We start from the raw sequence: 22962 nt of genomic DNA, 5'->3' as shown, positions 1-22962 counted from the left end.
ATGGAGGCTTACCCGTAAAGATTGCCCATACGTAATAATATATCTAAGTACATCTCGTATTTATGCTAAATAGCCCGCTATAAAATAAAAAAGCCGCGCAAAGTAAATACCTTCAAATACAAATACGTTTATTATTATAGTTATTATTACCTGTAGTGGAATTCACATGTCTTTGTACAACTATTTCGTTCGCTCATAACAGAGTGTAGCAAGCTTTCTCGTAAGATTGATATACGGCCTGTTTATTTTTCTCTATTCTGTTATGTACGTTACGTTCAAAATTTTGCATTGAATTTGGCCACTAGCAACTTGTTTTAAGAAGCCGTTGCTCAGTTCCGCGTCGAGTTTAGGTCCAACATCTATTTACAAAACATCTGTTTAACTATAATTTACCAAACGCACAGTGATGATATTTTTGTCCTTAGACAAAGGTCCACTTTAATTGAGCCGATTTAATTTACATACCGACTAAAATAGAGTATTATAGTTATGGTAACAACAAGCATATTTTGACTAAGGGCCACTGTAGTGACCCACTGGGAGGGATTATCGTTGCTTTTGTAACTGCATGAAGCGATAGCGAATTATCTCGGCCCTATATACTCGATCTAAGTTCTTTTAACTAGGTTTTGGGTATCTCTAGTTGCCCTCAGCGAACCCGTGGGTTAAATTATTACTATTGAAAAACTGTGAACGAGGACGAAGTATGTGCCCCTACCTGTTAAATTGAATAACAATCAAAGAAAAGACAGGCACTTCCCACATTTCAAAAATAAGATCGATAATTGTGCTGTTAATCAGTGAATGTTTGAGGTCAGCAATTTACACAAAAAAAAAACGCTTCTACATGCAAAACATCTACAGCAGTGAGTGGAACGTCATTCTAAAAAAGGACCTTTCAATAGAGGTACTTTACTATGGCACGAAATCATCAGCACATGAAATTACATGACCACATTACTCTTGTTAGTAGTAAAAGACGAGCTAATTCGAGTAGCCAGGTACCTTACGTTTAAGAGAAAAAGCTGTTAAAAGTTTCAGGTCTGCAATAACAAGTGTATTTGTAAGTCATTTTTGATAAATGACAGCTTTGCAGGCTTCCCCAATATAACTTGCATTATTATACTAGTAATCCACGGTTAAAGACGCACCCATAAGCAACACAGCCGCGTGTATCATTTCGTATTTACAATACTCTTTTCTTGCATACGTAGTACAACCGATTGACTGAGAAAGAAGTTCTAAAGAAAACAGATACCTTGACAAAAAAACCCCAAAACGGCAATACTTCTCTATCATGTCCAAATAGAATAAAAATAAAAAATGTCCTTCGCCGAACTCGTATCGTCATATATATATATATGATTACCACAATAACCGCCATAATAATAGTGATGATAAATCAGGTATCTTAAATACACGATTTGTTTGAGCCCAGTTTCTGCACATTTTGTTATTCAACGAATCCTTGAAATATTTTTAAGTTTACTTAAGAGAAATATTTTGGTATTACTCCTGATTCATTTAGAATTCAAATAACGCTAGTAACGTAAACTTAAAACATGGTACGTTTTAGGTTGTCAGCAATTCTGCATGAAGCTAATTCCAGTCGGGTTACACCAATCGTGTCTCACGTATAGGTGTGAATCACATAATAAAATTGAATACACACAACAGCTCACACAAAAACCATATTTCTACATGATAAATAAACCTCTTAGTTTGAAAAGTAATCGAAATTTATATCCAACTAAAGTGAAGGTTACACTCCAAAAGACATGATTTGTATCTGTATGCAAGGTTTACTAGACAAAAGTTCTTCTTACGATATATATATTTAATGGTTTCAACCACTTCTGAGGTCACGAGCATCAAGGACGTTATGTAATAAAGTTTTATTCTTTCATTTCGAGTTCAATTCTTAGCTATTAGTTCGTGTTAGCCAACTTCTCCTTCAAGTCCTCATATAGGTCCTTACTATTGCATGGACGCCTGACGCTGAAAATGGCATTAAAACGATCATATCTGCTAAGCCTTGATATTTACTTTCTTCTTGGATATAACGCTGCAGGGCTATTGTCTCTGCACACCACACAGGTCCCATTGGGGCTGACACGCTCACATATTTGTTCAGCTTTGTGTTTTACTTATTTTGTTTATCGCTAAAAATGACTGCATATTTTATGATAGCTTGACACCGTTTAAACGTGTAACACCTGAGAGCCTCCACCCAGACTATGCTGCGTCCCACTCTGAAGCTGGTTTACCATATCTTCCAACTCCTGGACAGTCTGCGCGCTTCGTTCAAATTTATGCGCGACTAGATTTCGATAGAAGTGTAAGGCGAACGCGGTGAAAAGCATCACAACGGGAATTAAGATGATCGTTCCTGAAGCAAAAACGATGGAAGCAGAATATTCTAAATATTGCATATGTTTTCTATATTTGTCTGATGTAATAGCTAACGATAGGTAAAAATATCTTGAAACGCTCGATTGAGGTCGGTGTGACCAATTCAATTGTAGAATGATGGCGTTGATCGACACATCTACATTGAGTTGAATACGACCGCTTCTATGTCGTGCTTACTATTTTGTGCTGCCCGTAAGTTACAATGTCATACTTTTCGAACCAATACGCTTTTCTTTAGCTGTAAAAAAGGTCGAAAAAGATGAATAGACGAGATTAATCTTGAGACCTTGTTAGAGTAATGTGAATTCGGCCGACCCACCTGCGCCACGTTGAGTTCTATAGCCACCGAGTTCAGAGCTTAAACCGTTAGACGTTGCATCGAATCGAACATTCATATTACACAAAGCATGCTCCAAAACGGTCACCTATATTTGTCATTTATATATGACCTAGACTTGAGTGTAAACATGCGACTATTATAGTGGAATACCGTATAATGTAACAACAATAAGAAGACAACTACTTACCAGCTAAAGCAGCCTTAATTGAAACTTTGATGAAGACTACCCAGCAGATAATTGCAATTTCCGCCATAAATAGGAGGATTCCAAAAACGGTACTGAAGCCCCAGGCAGCCTCGATGTACAAGTGCATCTTTTCATGGGGTGACTCGTTTACAGCAACTATGCCTTTAATCAGATAACAGAGCCAATAAAGATAGAAAATTCAAACAGGAGAGAGGAAGTGTGACCGTGAAATAATTAAATGCAGCTCAAGGTCATGGGAGAGCGTTCAACTGGTTTGCGTAGCGTATCGCTTGAATCCGTGTGTATTCAATATTAAAACGTTTGAGAATACCATCTATATAGGTCTGTTTTTAATGCGCTGCACATACAGCCTTCCCGCAATTTAGTGATAGCCAACTTACCCATTGTTCTGAATGCACAATGTCTTGTCGTATATGGTTAGATAATTTGCTGTCTAGGAAAGTCAAGACAAGGACAAGCTTATATATTATAACAGGTAAAAGTTTCTGAAATATTCTTGGCGGAAAATAAAACCTTTATCGATGTAAGAAGCTACTGATTGTATTTAGATCCTTGTTCACGTAGAAAAAAACGCGACGATGCTTAAGTTCTTCAGTACACTATGACTAAGCTAACCGTTTTAGGTCTGTCAGCTGGAAACGCTGACTGTATCTGAATACAGACTATCAAAGCCAGTTGATTTTGTGCTATTTTTAACTTCGATAATTGCACGCACCATGTATGCTGGCGACTGCCTCAAGATTTGGTAAGATGCACGTTGAGATCATCAATGCGAGCATATGAACCGAGACAAGTAAAGTGGTACAAACGCAGAAGGCGATTAACAGCGGCTCCGGAATCCCGGGCGGCAGGTTGATTTCTACCATCGCAACCTGAAAAAACCACAATACGCGTGAACGTATCAGTAAATATAGATGATGCAGCAAGTTTTAAATCAAAAAGTTAGTTCTCATCTGATATTGGCTCGAGCCAATGATGTTTAACCCATTAATTGGGACGAGAACAAAGCGCGTATATTTTTCATAAGCCAAGTTTGAAGTTCAACGCGATGAAATTTTGTCAACAAACCATCCCGACATAGACAGTATTTAACTCCATGACTTATTGATTACCAGTCAATTTCACTAAGCATATTCCCCTCAGTCGCTCTTTTCTTCCTTTGATGTTACTTGAACATTTTTTTACGTGTACCGTATTGGCCTGAAAATACATCGCGTATTGTATTCTTCTTTTTATACCGGTCACTAAAGTTTCCTCTATCTTACGGTAAGTGACTAATATAACTCTCTCTTTCGTTCGGCTTGTTTACAAAAGAAAAACAATTTTCTATTTCCGCTGTCTTAAAAATTAGGCTGCAGGCAATATGACATAATACATAGTGTGAGCCAAAAGTCCCGAAACAGTTTGCAAAGAACCTACAGACAGTTGGAGAGTCCTCATTTCAGACCTGTTGAGGCAGCAGGTAATAAACGACTTATTGCGTTACAGAGCAGCTTTAACTAAGCAACGCATTCGTGGCAGGGGCACCCTTTTAAACTGTCCAGAGACTTCTGGCCCACCCAGTACATATAATGTATTACGTAATAACTTCCAACAGCTCACCATAGCAAACCCGCTGAGAAGCGCCGACGTCCTCGAACTAGCCTTGAGCTTCGCGCGGGACAAATGCAATCGGCGCCAGTTGAGGGCCGCGACATTATTCTCGGGCTTTGACATCTCGCGAACTGCGAAAAACGGAGAATGTGATGAACATGATGTTGACGAAGAGTGATATGGCGATTCGTACGCCATAGGATAAGGATGGTACGACGCTTGGAGTACATTTCGACTACTATGCAGAGAACTTGAATAGGCCGAGGAGCCTGAGCGGGTGATCGGTGCTGAATTGTAGGTACTTGAGAATAGCGGTTGAGCATTCGTGCCACAGCAACTTGGACACGCACAATGGATGACGGAATAGTTGGATGGCGGGTAGATGTTAGGTGTAATGTCTCGACATATCGCGGGAAGCTGGGAAGCTAAGAATAAAGGTTCGATAGAGACTAAAGGTGGCCATAAAGGTTGATGTCTGTTACTTCTATAATGACCACTTCTGCCATTTCGGCTCTCTCGGCTATCCGTTTGCGTACAACTAGTTCTAGTTACACCCCCGGACAAACTCCGCATAATCGAGGCGTTCTCAATCCTTAGCCGCATTTTTCGATTTAATTTCGTTCGGGTTTTCTCGCACAAGACGGTTTTTCCCGCAGTCCGAAACCACATAGTAGGATAGCTACTTGAATAAAAAAAATGATTATAATAACAGTGATAACCTTTTCTTGGTGATCGTTACTTATCAGCACATTGCAAGTTAAAGTTTATCTTTTGCAGACAATATGACACAGAACAGAATACTTGATGTCCCCGAATTTCCATATGAGTATGTGGAGATAGGCACTTTTTTGTTAGTTTTTTCCACAAACGCCGTGTAGGTTTTTAAATCCGCCTATGGTCTGTTACCTTGATTAGTCACGAAATTCCTGCTTGTACCCTGCTTTACTGCAAATCAGTGACAGGTATCGCAAGTGTGAAAAGGGCAGGAAATAATAGGCTAGCAAGGTTGAATAGGTGCGGGGAGTAATGGAACGTTGTGTTAAATGAGCGTCGATTGGAAGCAACGTAGCACTGTGGAAGCTGCGGTTGGAAGTTGTCACTGATGATACAACTTACTAAGTGGCACTGGATCTGTCTGCTGCTATCTCACGTAGACTGTCCTATTCAAGGACCGGATATGTTAGCTGCTGCATTAACGCATAGTTCTGTGTTACATTTACTGCGGTAAGTTGAACTCTGCTTCTCTGAAGCCCAGGTGATAACATGGACTGAGAAGGAAAATGGTTAGGCAGAAAGGCAAATATCAAACAAACAGCCAGTATTCACGCTTCCATTGCGATTACGCAACGATGGCTGGCTGGACGGGCAAGTTACGAATGTCCGATCCGCAAGAGGGAACGCAGAACGCAACATATGAAAAACCCTCCGCTGTTCGTAAAGAGGAAGGAGGATCTACAGAAGATCGGCAGGTCACACGAGTCAGACCAAGCCGATGGCGATAATTACGACGGTCGCAAGCAGAGAAAAAAGAGACATCTGTGTCACAGCCATCAGTGCTGTCTTCCAACAAATCATCACCAGCTGCTGAAGATAAGAATGGAACGGATCAGTTGAGGAACAAAAAATGCCTGTCCTGCGAGCAGTCATTGAGCGTTCATTAGTCCGCATAGCATAGTGTTTGGTTATCAACGACATATCGAATATTGGAAAAAAACCTTTTCACACGCTTCACTTTCACTCTGCGCTATTGGCAGTGAATAAGAAAACGAATAAAAAGAGTCCTATTCATAAGTCTTTGATAGCCATGAACAACGATATGGCACGTGGGTTTACGAGAGTTACGGTAGAATTAACTACATCTATTAGTCGTACACTATTGCATTCAGACGATTGAACATCTAGCTGAAAAAAATCCGGGATGCTGATTTAAGCCTAGCCAATGACCTATACTACACCAAAGGTATTATTCAGCATTGGTTATCACCAAGCGGTTGCTATTGTTGAAGACGTATGGCGAACACGACCAGGAAGGACTAATGTACAGCTATAATTAACATATAATAAATTGTACCATAATTAATGGCTCTATTTTACAACTAGCTAGATATTTAGTTTATATATTAAAAGTAAACCAATGTTTACTCGTATGTATTAAGATAATATTCTATCATAAGCATATCAATATATGGAAATACGAAGGGCTAAGTACAGAAGAAAAGAATAGTCCAATACCACTGAGCTCATTAAAAGAGTGAAGCAAATAGTATTAAAATATGTTCCCTTTTTTTTTAACTATAATCTACATTTGTACATATACCAATATATGTGTATACACATTACGTGCTATATATTGACGGTACGAATGGTAGTCCGAATTTTGTTAAGTGCTAGCAATTTATTTTTAACTATACTTATGGTCGTTCATCACCAGAATCCGCTTTAAAAACAAGCAATATCAACTCCGTGAAGTCCAATTCGTCCTGGTAAGCATTACCCGAAAGGCCTCGTGACAATGCAGTAATAACGTGCTTTCCTAACTTTTGTAGAAAGTATGCAATTTAAGGGCACTTAGTGGAACGTTTAGGTTCGGCACCAGGCATTACTGTTAGCATAGATCTAAATGATTCGTATTATCCGCGTTCACTGGGGGGTGTTGCTATTATATCGATCTATCGCCACAAAACGAGATCTATTGTGACGAAAGTAACGCTAACGAACAATTTTCTGCTTGTTATTGCCATTTATCTGTCGACGCATGGCGTTGTCTGATGTTGTCCACTGCGCCGTCTATGCAGTTGCTTTGGCAAGTTTCCACACTGTTGAAATAAACGCTGCCCGAATAAGATCACATGACCAATAGTTTTTGAAGAAACTCAGCAAAGGGCGGGCAAAAATGAACAGAGTTGAGAAAGGACGAGACGCCATTTATTCGTCTTAGGGACATCGATAGAGCGGGAAATGCCTAGGTGAAATCCGCAAACGAATAGTCTGCCCATAAGATCTGGCCGATCAAAAAAAAACTAGACGCTAACATTTGTTATTTAATAGAGAAAGCACAATTAAGTAATAATAATACTAGTAATCGTCATAAACATTACGTCATCATCGAACGTTAAGATAAGCTCTCAGTTGAAGCTGTATCACAGCAGACCAACGGGCTAATGGACAGTGGAAGAACTTGTAGCAGAAGGTATTAATCCTACGAATGCTAGCCAGTTAGTAACCTTTGATTTTATTCGATCGGACAGCGTGTCGTCAAGCATTTGTGACTATAATTTTAATAAGCTCAAATTACTATTACTATAAACCTGCTTAGGTGAAAAAGACTGGATAGGTTTAATTTTAGGTGCTAAACAACAAAAAGTCTTCCATCATTGCCGGTCAACCAATTATAAGCTAAATATAAACGTCTTCTTCGAAAGATGTAATCGTCTCGTGATTATTTATATATCATATCTATGACGACGGTTTGCAAATTTCTTATCACAAATGATCAAAATCTTGTATTGTGGGTGCGGGTTTTAGTCATAATAAATCGATAAAAAAGGCATGTTTTATCGAAGCTTTTAGTCATAAATGACCAAAAAAATTACTCTATGGCAGCCAAAATATCCTCATCATAACATCTACATCCACATCATAAAAACTAGCAATTTGCGGTTTTAATAGTTTGCGATAGGGGACAGTGCGAAATATCGACCCCGACCTTTATCCCCTATATTGACTGGAAAGCACATTTACTCTTCATGGACTAAGCGGCTAATGCCAATTTCCCTGATTGCGCTGCCATAATAACCACGAAGAACAACAAGAGGCTTCTCGGTCATAGCCACAAATCTCAGCTTAGCAAATTTAAGTAAAGGGTCTGTGAAAAAGTCCCTAAAACGTAGAACAGGCTAGTAAACATAGAACTTACTAACGTGGTTACTCCATCATGGCATAGATTCGTTGGCGACACCCCAGCTCGATAAGGTGCCCCTGGAAGTTTTCAGAAGCCACACATGTTTACAGAAGATCTTTAACATTCTTGCCAAATTTAAAATTCGAGTTAAAGACTACTTTTGGAACTGCTGATATTCTTGTTGAGTAAAATGAAGATAGGTAAGGAAGATGTTGAAGAAATACTTCTTTTGTACCTCTTGTATTTTACAACATATAAAGCGTATATTTTTTAATAAGTAACGAGAAAGCTAACTGAGGACCAATTTAGAAAACAATCTACGGAAAAAGTAGTACGAACCTAATATCGGTGGATTCTTTACTATGTACCACGTAATCAACACATGTTAATTGTGTGTCAAATACGAAAAACAAGGTATTGATGCTTAAATAAAGTTCATGCTCGCACTTACTATGCATATATGAATTAACGGTCCTTGGCTAATAACACTAATAGTTTGTCGTATCTTACTTTCCCTGCCAATTGCCATAATTCAACACAAAGCATCAACATAGTGTTTCTGGTTGTCCGTCAACGACACAACCTGTATAAATATATAAAAGTACTTAATCACAGAGTGTATTGTATTAATAATAAATAAAGAAAAAGAACGTTGCATGAGTACACTGTATTTATGCACCCTTTGTCATGGCATTCACTACATTCTGTTGTGCCTAGTCTATTTAATTGTTAAGTTCACATTTAATTGAGTCAGTCAAAGAGCTGAAGCGGTTTTCAGTCCAACTGCACGCAGTACGAGTGTGGCTTAACAATGCATCACCCTGCATCTTCGGGACCAGCGGACATGAAATTAACTCTAGTGTCCGTTTCACTTCGGTCAGCCTTTAGTCATCGTTTGCCTGCCTTTTTGTCAAGCATATTTTAAGTAGAGTCGTCGGCAGCGAGAGGTCAACGTTACAACGGAAAAAACCAGGTGACTCACCGGCTTCCGTAAACGGAGTTATTTCATCAGAGTAGCTTTTTCCAAAATTCCCGCATTAACATGTGATATAGCATTAGTGCATCGTAAATCGGTTCTATGAGGCAAAAACCAATTAGTAGATTTGTGAGATAGCAATGATGTAGAGCTATTTGAAACTGAGAGACGTCAGAAGACGTTGTCCGTCGCAGCAAATTGTTCCAAAAGCTTCGTAGAAAGATCTAACGAACTCGACGGACGAAGAAGCCGAGCTCCGAACTTGTTTACGGCCGCAGTAGATCAGGTGAACGTCAAATGCATGATCGATTGTAGCCAAGAAAATTCATCTGTCGCAGCAGCGGATTGGTCGCAGCTTATAGAATTATTAAAAACATATTTTTCAAAAGTGATGCGGAAATGAGTTCGGCGCGTTAAGCTACTGAACGCGAGGCGGTTGTTATTCTCAAACCGTCGGCGAGCGTATATCTCTCTATAGCACTTCAATTCCGAGTAGCGTTCCTGGTTGACCAGAGCGTTCGGCTGCTTTGTTAGATTACTCATTTAAGGAAAGCAGGTACGGAAGAGTAACATGGTACCATATGACTTTGGGCGTTAGAGAGCAAAGGAAAAAGTAAATGTGAGAGAAAGAAATTTCGGCTGGAGATTGACTGTTTTGACCTGGTCCCCTTTTTTAAGCCTGTTACAAGTATTATCTATAGCAAAAGTGGTCGTTATGCAGTAACTTTTCGGATAGAAAGGCCAACAGTTCACAATTTTTTATATGTTTACAGCATATTATGCCCAACTTTTAAGTTTCAAGGACAATTCCTTTGTGGGTTTATTAGCTTTTTTTTGACCAATTCGTAATACTGCATGAATACCTTATACGGACAGACTGCGATGTATGTAACTGTAAAAAATCCACAGGCAATCCTTTCGTTTTAAAAAAATGTGTAAAATACTATAATAAATTTAATTTTAATTATTTTTTCATAGGTTGTCAAACAAAAAGAAAAGGCAGTCAAGTAAGAACACCTTCAAAAAATATTGCACGAAAACAAGGATATAATTTGATCTAGTTTTTAAGCAAAAGGTTAGTACCCAAGCTTGACATACGCCACGGTACAGGAAGCGAACCTCCTGAATTGTTGCTGATGCAGCAAACGCGTTGAACAACAACCTCGCTATGGATAGCTAGAATACTACGAAGTGAGTACGATCCGAAACTTCTAATACTCTGAGATCCTCTGTATTCTTCTCTTAAGACTATGCATATGTGTTCATATGTCCCGCAGTAACTTACATACAGGCCCTTCGTTTCACAAGTATTTCTATGGATTTACCCATCTACGTTAGTAAAGAGTTCACTACCTCTGTCCTAGTTTACTAAGCATGCCAAACGATTTTAACTGTCACAAAAAACAACTTCGGGGAACGCATCGAGGTGAAGCTGTAACAGAGTTACTTATTAAAAAGGTCGTAGCATTAACAAATTGATGGGAGTCCGAATAAAATATAAAAATAAGATAAAAACAAAGGCGTTCATTCAAGGGAATATAAAGCTTCCAGAGCCAATTATACAGATGCAAAGGAAATATACAATATGGATCAGACCAAAATGGTTTGCCGTCGGTACCTATCTGGTAGAGCGCAGTCTCTGCCATTTTGTGCTCTATACACGACTCAATTGCTGGCAACACCTGAAAAACAAATTATTTCTCGGATGTCCAGATTTTTTTCGCGACTATGAAACAATGATTGCGTCAGGATTAGAAGAAATTTCCATATTGGTAAATTATACTACCCGAAATTGAAATTTCCCTTTAAGAGAAAGATTGAGATAAAGAACGAATTTGTTTATGTAACATTAACTGTACGTTAAGGTCATATGAGCAGAAATATTGTACATATTGTAATTCAAAAATTTTGCTTCTTCGTCAATTGTTATTCTTTAGTTACATTTAATCTAAGCAAATTTAGTACGACCTGTCGCAATCGTAAATTATCATGCATTTAAGGGAATGTTCAACGAGAGGAAAATTATGTGGCAATACGGGGTAAGCACGACTTTTACATAGGGATTATGGTATACGTTTTAAGAATACGCTCCCCTCACCCTCTCGAGCTATAGCTAATTATCCAGCTATAGATCGGCTTGGAAATTCGGAACAAGATACAGCTTCGGCAGCTTATTTCACGTTTTGAGAGTATAAAACCCTGAAATAGATGTGCATTTACGATACCGAACACAGTGGAGTCGTATTCTATATTCGTTCAAACAGTATCATCTAGGTGCGCCTCGCTAAGTTTGTACTAGATGATTACTGTTTATTAGGACCTAGAGGCATAGGTCTACAGAAAAAGGCAAATCAAACTATTTAGTCTATTTATTATTAAACAATTCTTGCTGCGGACGTGTATATTCAACCAGCAACGTGTAATAAAGGCATGGTTATTTTTTTAATTGAATAAATTGGATTCACATCTTATATTCGTTACGTTAATGTATGTTATGTGCCAGAGCTAAAATCATATTTCATGCCAAGAGGCTTTCAACGTCAAACTTTTTTTGTATCACTAAGTTGTGGACCAAAGAAGCATTCTTTGATTTTAACATTATCGCCTTCAAGATAAGACACTACAGAGATAAAAGTAAACACTCTCAATGGCTAATATCGAATATATAGAGCGTATACCTCTATCTCTCAGAAAAAAAGTCGGTATATCTATGACGCAAATGCATTTGTGCTCCTGTTCGTCATTTGCACACTGAAGTGCCAATAGTTAGATAACTCATAAAATTGTTCTTTATTTGGTCTTTAGCGAAACATTTTCGAATGGGAATCTCGTGTATTGCTTTTATCCTACATGTTTATATTATGTTCTACGGCACACTGACTTTATTTGAAAGGCTACAAACACACGCTCAAAATAGAATAAAACACGAAATCTCATTAGGTAGACCAAGCCACGGATTTATAGAACTCATCGAGTCTACTGCACCATCAAAGGCGCTCTCCTCTAACTTGTCCTATTTTATTGTCAATTCTGATGGCGTAGCCAAGAGGCAAAATCTTTTGAAAAAAATCTATAAAGTCGTTGAATGCAGCCTAAAAAGCCAATCATAAGGTCGTTCACTTTGCTTTTGTGATACGGTTAAGTTATTGTTAAAAAAATCAAGTGGACTGCCTTAACTGATCTTAACATCCGTCACCCACTCGATTTGCGCCAGCCACGGCAAACTACCTTTGTCCGCTGACAAATTCATAAACGTTAGTGACAATAAATGTGCTTTTAAGCATACTCACCTAAAAGTTTGTGTTGAACGTGGTCATCAATTTCGGTTGGAGTCATTTTCCGAAGTTCGAACGCTCAATTGTATACATACAGATGCCAGAGGAAGGGTTCCGTATACAGGGAGCTTGCAAGTGCCCCGTTCTCGTTATATTTGGGCTCCAGTAGAGAATTATAAGTGAGAAGTGAATAATAAATAACTCCGTGCTCTCTCCTTTTCTAAGTTGCCCTCTCTTATTTGCTCTTGGGGTATCAATAAGTTGACAACAACAACGTTGAGATGAGGTAGTGAACCACAGTTAAACAGTAGATACAAAGTCACAGCATACTTTTTCAAGGTAGTGGCATCCCTAACTCTAAACAAAAACTCTAAAAGAACTAATTCTAAACAAAAACCGAACTAATTAGGAAGCAGTATTACTGCTAGCCGCTGTCGGCTCGGTCTGCGCTAACTTCAAATAAAAAGGCGGATTGGACGGGTCCTTTGATTAACAAAGGCTATATAAACAGTTGCAGGCCTACTGCCCTGTGTTTTGGCCTGCTTTGGCGCGAAACATCGTCGGCTTTGAACTGACTGAGCATGGTGGCAAGGGGGCCCCTGTAGGCAGAGCTGACAGCGTGAAGAAGGTGCAAACCACTTTAAATGCTTAGATATGGAATGTATTGTGTAAAACACACACGGCCAGTACTAGAGATGGCAGGCCACTAAGCTATTGAGAGCGGCCAAATTTAGTGAAGTAAAGTTGTTATAAACAGTGCTTTTTAATATAATAACACGTATTCCTTTGACTTCCTTTTCTAACTGAAGCTGCGCTAATTTGCCCTCGGTCAGCACCCAAACCTAATTGGGTTTAGAATAAGCTAATGTAACATACAATGTGTTTGGTACTAGAAAAAGGTCTAATTTTATTTTAAAAAGTCATTGCAGTCATATCTCTATACATTCAGCTACATCATGGTGCCTAATTATTTTTGTAACCTCGCCGAAACTATGTACTAACCCAAGTAAAAGTAAAACTCTAGATAAATAGTTTACTAAAGAGCAATCTATAAGCAGTCGTCGTATTATCTAGCATTACATATTGAATCGATGGGTATATATGTTTTATGTTCTGGCCTAGACGGGAGGATGACCCATGCAACAACTGCATCGATATACAAGCTTGTTCTGTGGACTCCGTTGAATTGTGGAAAATATTACATTATAGGAGATGAACAATAACCTTACTTCTCACTATAGCTTTTGTAACAGCATGCAAAGAATCACGTTCTACTTAGCCACTGTGACAACAGCACTCTTGGCATTCTGCACTGAGTGCCAGTTCATCCTATAATGGATTCGGATACGTTTTCAAGTGAAGATAACGGAACTCACGAAGTTACATAAATAGTCGTTCTCGTTATAGGCTAAATAAAAGGTTCGAGACCAGACGCTACAGAATGCAAACAGAAGCTTTATATTATAATACGAACACTAATAATAATTTAGTTAGAAAACCAACAAATGCAATGATTGTACTTCATTGACTGACACTATTGAATTTGGTGGGGCGTGTAAATCAGCTTTGCCAAAAGAACACGTCAAGTACTAAATAATAGCAGCTGGTGGCAGGTAGAAAGATACCATTGGCGAAACGATATCAATCTATAATGAATGGAACGACATGTGGAATAACGGCTATAACTAGCCCTATTCTCCTGAACAGTGTGTGAACCCTTGTGACGAACATCGAAAAAAACTATAGCAAACAGGGACGACGTATCCAGCTATTAAACAGGCGTGTACGTATAGCACGCTTTAGCTTACACGCTATACTACATAGAACAGTTCTATTATATAGAACATTTCTTAATTCAAACAACCAATCTAAAATGGCTCCATGAAACCGATAGGTTGTATCTAAGATAGTCCATGTGTTCAAGTTGTTCTTTGTAGGTTTGCGGATCAGCTAGTGGCTTATGTCGTGTACTGACAAATATACACTCAAACGTTTAGGGTTCAGTAACATGACTGTCGCGTACGAACAGTAACCTTAAAAGGAACTGCGGTCGCAGTGAGAATGGGGCGCCAGCTACGGCAGCGCGAAGTACAAGAAAAGACAGTCCTGCCAATTGAGTTGCGAAGTACGGCATCTTTTTCTTTTACTCTAACCATGAAGACGTGTTGTACGATGGCCGAAGACGTTTCAACGCCTTTTCTTCTATAGACAGCCCTATGTGTACCTACATAAATTGTATGCACCTGAATCTCGAAAAGAAAAAAGCATTTTCGGTAACAAAGAACGTATGCTTCCTTGCATGAAACCCTCATTTGTATCAAAAAATATATATATATATATCCATATAGAATGATTTGTTCGGGTTCTGATTTTTTTTTTTTGGTTTTTCATCCTCCAGAAACAACAAGCGTTGCATAGGCGACTCATAAAGCAGTTTTAGGTTTTTCGAGCGCGTAAGCGCAATTTTTATAAGGTCTAGTATCTGAATTTTCATTCGAATCTTGGTAATACAAAATGGGCGTGAAACAGACTGAAGCCTGGGGGATTGTATCATTAGTCGATTATTATTTTTACAATATTGCGGAGGCCTGTCGCTAGTTTGTAGAGCTCATACTGGGTAAACGTCCATACTGCCCTCCGATGCCTACTGACTACAATCGTAACGGATATGTTTCATATATATATATATACTAAACTGAAAATTTCATTATTTCATCAAATGAATGGCTTTGTCGTCTTCGTATAAATGTTGTTATATACTCAAAGCTCCTATCGAGACATTATTCATGCCTAGCTTATCAAACATTTTTTTAACTCATAACTTTTCAAATGATCTGCGCACGGCTATCATCATTTCATGTTCACGTCAAACAAATACCGTTATAGCAATTCAATCCCGTTATTGTGATTGATATTATTATCCAATTTACGGACGATTAAGTTCGATATAAATGACGAAGTTTTTCAAATGTAGCCGCCAAACGTAGGCGTTTGAGGCAAAAGTTCCTTTGGAAAATCTAGTCTTTTTTTTAACACTTCTTAGCCTAAATAAACGCTACAATTAGTTTTCAGTAAGTCAGATGCCTGATGATTTTATTCGAAGAGTTACAACCATGCGTTAACAGGATTCTCTATACACATTTTACGTTCAGATGCTATAGGAGCAGACGAAACATTTCTCTTGAATTGAACAAGTTTCTATAAGAATAAAATTGAACTAGTGTACTAATAAGAAAAGGACACCGACAAAAATACAACGTTATATATTTTAATTAAGCGTGTACATGGAGCATATTAATAAAGCAGAAAAGACAGCATAACGTAATCATTAACCAATACTTACGGTGGTCACTACTACTTCTAGCTATCTGGTAATTTTCCTCGCGACATCGTGGCTCTCGTCATTGAATAAGTTTTCCATCTCGCACCTATCCAATAGATGCTGCAAAACCCTTCAGACCATATCCACTAACTCCCATATTATGCAAAGCTCTCACACTCAAACGCCGAAGATTCGTTCGGCATTAGAATATTATAATGTTTTGTCTAACCACGTCTCGAAAATTCTGTCAGGTACGATCAGAATCATTAGCGTGTACTCGTAACTATTTCATTATTTAAATTTGATCAGCTCGAAAAAAAAAAATATCTGTATATAATGTTGCTACGTTGCCTTGTTGTTTTCTTGCGACGTAAAAAGTAATGGCTTCAGTTCGAATTGTTTAACTTCCTTAGTATACAGGCATGTTAGTATATTAAGCAAGCTTTCACAGCACAAACATTCCATGAAGCCAAATATGGATAACATTGGGCAGAGGACCCTACTCTGGGCATACGAGACCATACATGTATATCTTGACGTAAAATGTGCGCCTGCTTGTTAGTAAATAAGGTATCTGCTTCCGACAGGTTCGACTAGGTATAACAGCTTTCATCTACCACAAGTTCCTCGAGCAATTTTTATTATATACTGACAATGATATGGTATAGGTACATAAATATAGAAGCAAAAAAACGTCCACTTAAATGTAGACAAACGCTAATATTTGCTTTCGATAAGGATGGGTCTAGTCAGATCTGATGTTTTCGCAGATATGCAGTCAATTCAATGGTCCGCAGAGCAAGACAAGGTCGGGCTACGAGCGATCTCAATCATATTGTATACTACATAGTAGGTAAATGGTAAACGCGTCCTTAATAAGTAATCCACCAGCGTTTTAATTCATAACTCTACAAGCTTTTCAGACTTTTAAAACTGCTTTGGTCATCATAAGTGCTTTAATTGAAGTTGGACAATTTACTGCAGATATGGCTAGATATCTCGAAAATATTCAGTTACTGATTTTAAAGGAAGCAACATTACTAGCCTTAGATTCAGGTCAGATTTAGCATCTTAAAGTTGAATTTTCATATAGAGAGCGTGTCTAAGATTCAGCCACCTTGAATAATTCGCCCAAATAAAAGCACAGATGCTTTTAGGTAAAAACTTACAGTTTGACCGCATTCGACATGTTGATGCCATGGTTCGATAGATAGTTTAGAAATTTAGTAGCATCTAACATAATCGGTAAGATTTTCGGCAATACTCTCTTCTTAGAAGACAGTTTCCGACCCGACACACAAATCAAGTCGATAATATATGAAGCGATCAGGTCAATCGAAGCTGGCCTTTCTTCATACCTGATTATCGACGTCAGGCGTTTAGTCGTCCAGGGCATCTTTTCTTTAATAAAAACCGTTTTAGATTCATAAGTTATAAGCGGGTCCCTCTTTTATCCTGTACCTTGTAATCTAATTGAAAACTCGCTTCACACGTGCTCGTTCTATTTATTTTTTTGTTCGTTCTAGTCTATATTTTGAAGTGTACGTATTTCTCGAAAGCATCCGCCACGCCGTATTTGACAGCAGTCATTTTTAACGTCTAGCTAAAGTAGGCCGAAATCTATTAGTGCTGATAAGCAAATTTTCTATTGGAATGACTTTATTTCGGTAAAATAAGTGATTTAGCCTGATCTAGTTATTAGTTGCTAGCTATGACGTGAGAAACGAATCGCAAAAAACGGCTGTTCTTAGATTTAGATAACGAGAATAGGCCATCAAAGAGAATAGGCGGACAACGTGGAAACCTATTACAGTCACACGTCGACCCAGACATGTTGCGTCACTGCTTAGCCCAGATTAACAAAACAAACACATACCTGTGTATTTTATATATAATATCGCCGTGTGTACTCATCAGTACGAATAGCTTGAGAAATATTGTTTTAAGCAATCAGGCCGAAGTTAAGCTTGAGTAATCGTCTGTGCCTGCATGGCTGTTGTATGATAACATGTCCGAATCGTAACAGAGTTCTCAAATTCATTGAAAAATGCATGCACCATTTTTCCTTCTCTTTCTGCTTCCTGTAACCGTATCTGTATCTGTTCGTAACTATAGCCTTTTGAAGGTGACTGCACCCGCTACATTCCAGTAAATTGCCAACTGACCACGTTGTTTGCAGGTTTTATAACTTAGTATTATGCACCCGGTGACAACATCGTGGGTATCAAACAAGAAATCTGTTACAGAAAAAAACTGCTATAATAATCTGAGTGAGCAGTACTTCACTGCTATCATTGTCTTCATTATGTCATGTCGTGATTGCCTACACCGCCCTGATACCTCTGTGACACCCCCAGCGTTTTTCTCACATCCATTCGGGATAATGGCATGCTTTAATGTTATATAATTTATTTTAATAATAATTTATTAATAAGGAAATATTTAGTACCTTCAGAGCGCTTCGTAGATATATCAATTCCTGTTTCGTAGCGCCGTGTCAAATATTTCAGTTAGATGAAGATTTGCATCTAATGGGGTTCATCGAAGCCCATAAATTATTATGGGCTCCATGTTTTACGATTGATTCTGACATAAAATGGAAGATCGATCTTTCTTGACGATAGAAGCTACAAGGCATGCTTCTTTTGTGACAGTATGCCTGCTCTTATCAAGGTCTAAACTGACTCGTCTGTTTCATAAAACTAATTGGACCGACAGCGCAGAACAAGGAACGCGCCACATCTGGCAAGCTTCGATGTACAATATGGTGAAAGCATTTTCTTTATTGGCAAAGATGTAACGTATAACACAACTTAGATGGATACTGTCGTCAGCGCAGGTCTTGAACGAAGGTCAGGGAATTAGATTGAGAAGGGCTCCCCAAATTTTTTTTCTAACAAGGTTTAAGTCACAAAGTTTGTGAATTTGAGTAAGTTCATTGAAAATTTGAATATCCGTAGACCGTGCTGATAATAACAAATGTTAGTAAGAGCGATGCTACCGCGCAAAGTGCCGCTTCCACAGGATGATCTTTTTACCAATTTTCCTAGGAAAAAAAGAGCACCATTTTGGCCAAAAAGAAACTCTTACGTGTCCTCGATGTATTTATTCGGAGTCGAATATATTAAGCCATGTTCTGCACAAATGAAATCCCAAGTATGAAACTATATATCCAAGGAACGGTCCTTATTAAACCTCACATCTGGATCTTCCTAGAAAGCTGCTTCGGCAGTAACTTGTTGTTTCAACAACTGCACACTTTGGGACCCTCAACACCATCGAATTGGTCATATACCGGGTGGAGACGTCACACAAACCTTTTTGAATGAAAAGCCTAATTTTATAAGGGAATAGTTCTGCATAGATTTTAAGGTCGGCGGTGTACATTTGCAAGGTAGCTCCTGTTTACCAGAAGAGCCAGTCATGGTTGGTTTGTCCGCTGCTACTGCAGTCAATACTTTTTAGCACTAGCAATTTTCCATTATATGTATTTTAGATTGCATTGTATGGCATCTATTTTTAGATATAGCATCAAGAACGTGCCTCCATTAGGAGCCTGGCTGGAATAAGTCTTTCCAAATTTGTGTAGGGTTTCTCCAACAGACCGATGAAACGACGCAGTAACCATTCAAGCATCTATTAACCTAGATAATAATATCCTATCTTTCTTGTTTCCCTTATTGTTATTGCCTGGTAGTAATTTTTGCCAACGCCGAAATTTGAATCAGTAGAGCAGCATGCTTGTTAATCATAGTTACCATGGCAGAGCACCCAAAAAGATGAGCCCCGCTATTCCTTGCAGAGGCCCAATCGTACACTTAATCACAATTTACTTCTAAGTGTGGCGAGACGGTCGAGTACAATTTCTGGAGTCAGTCATAGAGCCTTTAAAAATAAGGCCTATAGTCATTACATACTTAATATAACATTCACATGAATTAGCAAATTAAGATTGAGCTAGCTTCCATACAGGCAGATGTTCAAAAGTTCAATCATCGTCATCATTGCTCTTCTCTTGAAGCTGGCAGCTACATGCCGTCCACGGCAAGTAAAGTTCCAATTTTCGCTGATCAACTTCAATCATATGTAAAAGTTTCATACTTAGCGTGTGATGCTACTCGGCACGATGGTTTAGCGTTGTAACTAAGATATTCGTTTCACGGTCGCATATTAAATACTGTCTTTATTGGCTTGTCAGGTAGGGCTCGAAGCTCTGATGGGATATTACACACACACACACACACGTTTAGTTGTTCGCAATGAACTTTATTGTAGAGACCCATAAGAAAAATAACAACATCGACATTGTAATTCAAATCAAGCTCAGATTATTGCCTCATTCACAGGTCACGATGGCTCACAGTAGCGTATATTTACCAAAATTCGCAGCGCGCTGGAATCGATGAGTGGATCCTCTGAGTCCTTCCTGTTTTGTGAAAAGCCAAATAATACTGGGAAAACGCCAGTCACAGCGAGCGGATTCAGGTTCAATCACTTTATCTTATCATATACATGGTTACGGCTCAAGGAAGTTATCATCAACAGAATCTCTCTCCTTAAAGTCTTGTTGTTATTTTTACATCCCACAATATTGATACAATTAAGAGTATCACGAATGGCAACATTCAAGTGTTTTCCGCTTCAACGGATTTCCGATTACTTTTATTTTCTTCAAAAGCTGACTTATACACACCCCACGAAAATATGCTGGCACCAGCCCTTAATCTATAAGCATGTATATACATGACACTCGACGCCAGAAAGATCCTCTTCCGTTGGCGCGGTCGGGGCGAAGGGGGTGGGTGGGGGACCGTGCGCCCGACTTATCGCTACTGAGAGCGCTCCACCGTTCGGAACTGGCAGGCCGTTCGTTTTGAACGGCCTGCCAGTTCGACACAGCCAGTGCCGCAGGATTTGTTGCTTGATCAGCGCTGTCCAACAGAGATGAATCGAAGAGGCGGGATGTTTTACGCGAGAACCTCTAGCCGCTGTAGAGACGGCACGATCTGCCGGAAACGATTAATCGTACTAGAATGCGATGATGCTATCTCAACATGATGATAGTGATCATAATGAAAATCATAATCATCATCATTAACAATTGTGCTGAGTATTCGCACCTTCTGACAAAAACAACTGCGGCCCCTCGCCCCCTGTTTATCAGTAGTCACATGGACATGTCGATGTGTTCGATAGCTGACGCGATGATGGCAATTTAAAGATAATGCGAAGGTGTTCGCCTTGGATTTGCTTAAATCTTTACGGATCAAATCCACTTTATGGAAACTAGAGATTCGGAAAACGTATGAATAGTTAATATTTTGCACCTGAAATAGCCTGAAATATTCAGTGTCGGCCTACGTTCAAACAAAACAAGCAAAAGATACGTTTTCTGACCTTCACCCTGTATATGGCCTATGGTGATGCTTACACCATTTATTCATCGATATAATAATAATTTGCTTTGTTTACACAAATTATGTTTTATTTATGCACCATTGGAGGGACCAACTATGACTCTTTTGCGGCCTGAAGCGTGGCCACTGGAGTCGTACCTGCTCGACTTACCAGTACTCGTACCTGTTGCAGGTTGCGTCCAATATTTGTCTAAAAATGCTAAGTGGCACGTTAGCAGAGATAGTCCATAGAAAATAATGGCGAGTCAATTATGCTTTTATAACAATTTACTTGACTTTTTTCAATCATTGAAATAGTTTTTTTTTTTTTGTGATTTTTACTCTAAATTTGCTCAGTTGTAATTATCGCCTACGATGGCTATTTACGCATCACAATGGTAGGTGTTATAACAAATATCACAACGTCACATAAAATGGAGAAACGAGAAAAGCTGCCCCTTAATCTTGTTGCGCTGAAAAGTTCTCTTCCCAAACGAACGTCTTTCGGTTGCGAATTGTTCATTACATGACATACTTGTGATTCTCGGCAACAAAAATGTATTCGTAATTTTACGTAACGACAAGAATTAAGGGTACATTACTGTCGCAGCAATAATCTTCTGTGTTTGGAAACCGTTATTAGGATCGGATATATCAAGCGATACTGCTAAAATCCCCCGCTTAAGCAAACGTACTTAGCTGACTCACATAAAAAAAAAAACTCATCGAAAGCGAACTAAACGTGTGAAGCGACCGAAACCGAAGCTATAAATGAGTCAGGTTTCAAGGTATCCCTGAATGAGATAAAACTTTTTTTTCTAACCAATCGATTAACGAGTTTATTCCGGAACAAAAGATCCGTGCCCATTGCGTTGAAAGCCAATTAAACACCTTTGTTGGGTTACCCTTTTAGGCGCCATTTAGGATCGAAGTGATAATTATGCTGCCGGAAAATGTTGCTTGTAAAAGGGCCACAGAGCCGCGCGGGAAGGCGTACAGATGGCCACCGAACTCTTGCCGATGATTTTAACAGACACACTTAAATGCTCAGCGTTCGTTAGATTAACCGACTAATAGGAAGTACTCATTTATGTATCATGCCAGCCCTTTAGTGACTATTTAAATGTTCGACACGAACTAAACCAAGACATAACGTCTTCCTTGAGAAATGTTTACAAAATTTTTACACGTGACCAGCGGCTGGTTTATATGTAACATGTTAATCCATATATATATATATATATCCAATAATCCAATGGTATACAAGTTAAATTTACAGGGACGGTCTCTGGTGGTTATGAGAAACATTGGTATCAAAAAAGGTCCAACTCTGGTAGCACGATCACCTTTATGTTAAAAACCTCGTTTGAATACTTGTGAATATCTGTTATAATCATTACTCTTATACTTGTAAATCCATGCTTACTCGTTTTGAAAGAACCACCTAATTGGACGGTACCATATACTTAGCCATACGCAGAACATTTACTCAAGTAACAGTTGAAACTGAACTTCACCCGTTGTGCGATTGGGCAGCTT

General features: G+C 38.7%; 1 protein-coding gene across 8 annotated transcripts; it reads right to left on the bottom strand.

The window, feature by feature from the left end:
* Positions 1-103: 103 nt before the first annotated feature.
* Positions 104-13255, bottom strand: Orai (calcium release-activated calcium channel protein orai). Of its 8 annotated transcripts, none has more exons than XM_022811831.2 (6): positions 12721-13255; positions 11049-11112; positions 4563-4684; positions 3676-3832; positions 2940-3101; positions 104-2389 (listed from the first exon to the last, which is right to left on the bottom strand). In XM_022811831.2, the coding sequence occupies exons 2-6, from the start codon at positions 11074-11076 to the stop codon at positions 2202-2204; spliced, it is 657 nt and encodes a 218-aa protein (XP_022667566.1). In that variant the 5' UTR covers positions 11077-11112; positions 12721-13255; the 3' UTR covers positions 104-2201. The 8 variants fall into 8 exon arrangements, with proteins under 8 accessions (XP_022667566.1, XP_022667562.1, XP_022667561.1 ...); XM_022811827.2 differs by having other exon boundaries at positions 4563-4978; positions 12721-13254; XM_022811826.2 differs by lacking the exon at positions 11049-11112 and having other exon boundaries at positions 4563-4978; positions 12721-13254.
* Between the last annotated feature and the right edge of the window lie 9707 nt (positions 13256-22962).

The sequence above is a fragment of the Varroa destructor genome, unplaced genomic scaffold (assembly GCF_002443255.2).
Source record: "Varroa destructor unplaced genomic scaffold, Vdes_3.0 BEIS01000006.1, whole genome shotgun sequence".
Taxonomy (NCBI): domain Eukaryota; kingdom Metazoa; phylum Arthropoda; class Arachnida; order Mesostigmata; family Varroidae; genus Varroa; species Varroa destructor.
Note: the sequence above shows the minus strand (reverse complement) of the source record. Positions and strands in the feature narration are given on the sequence as shown.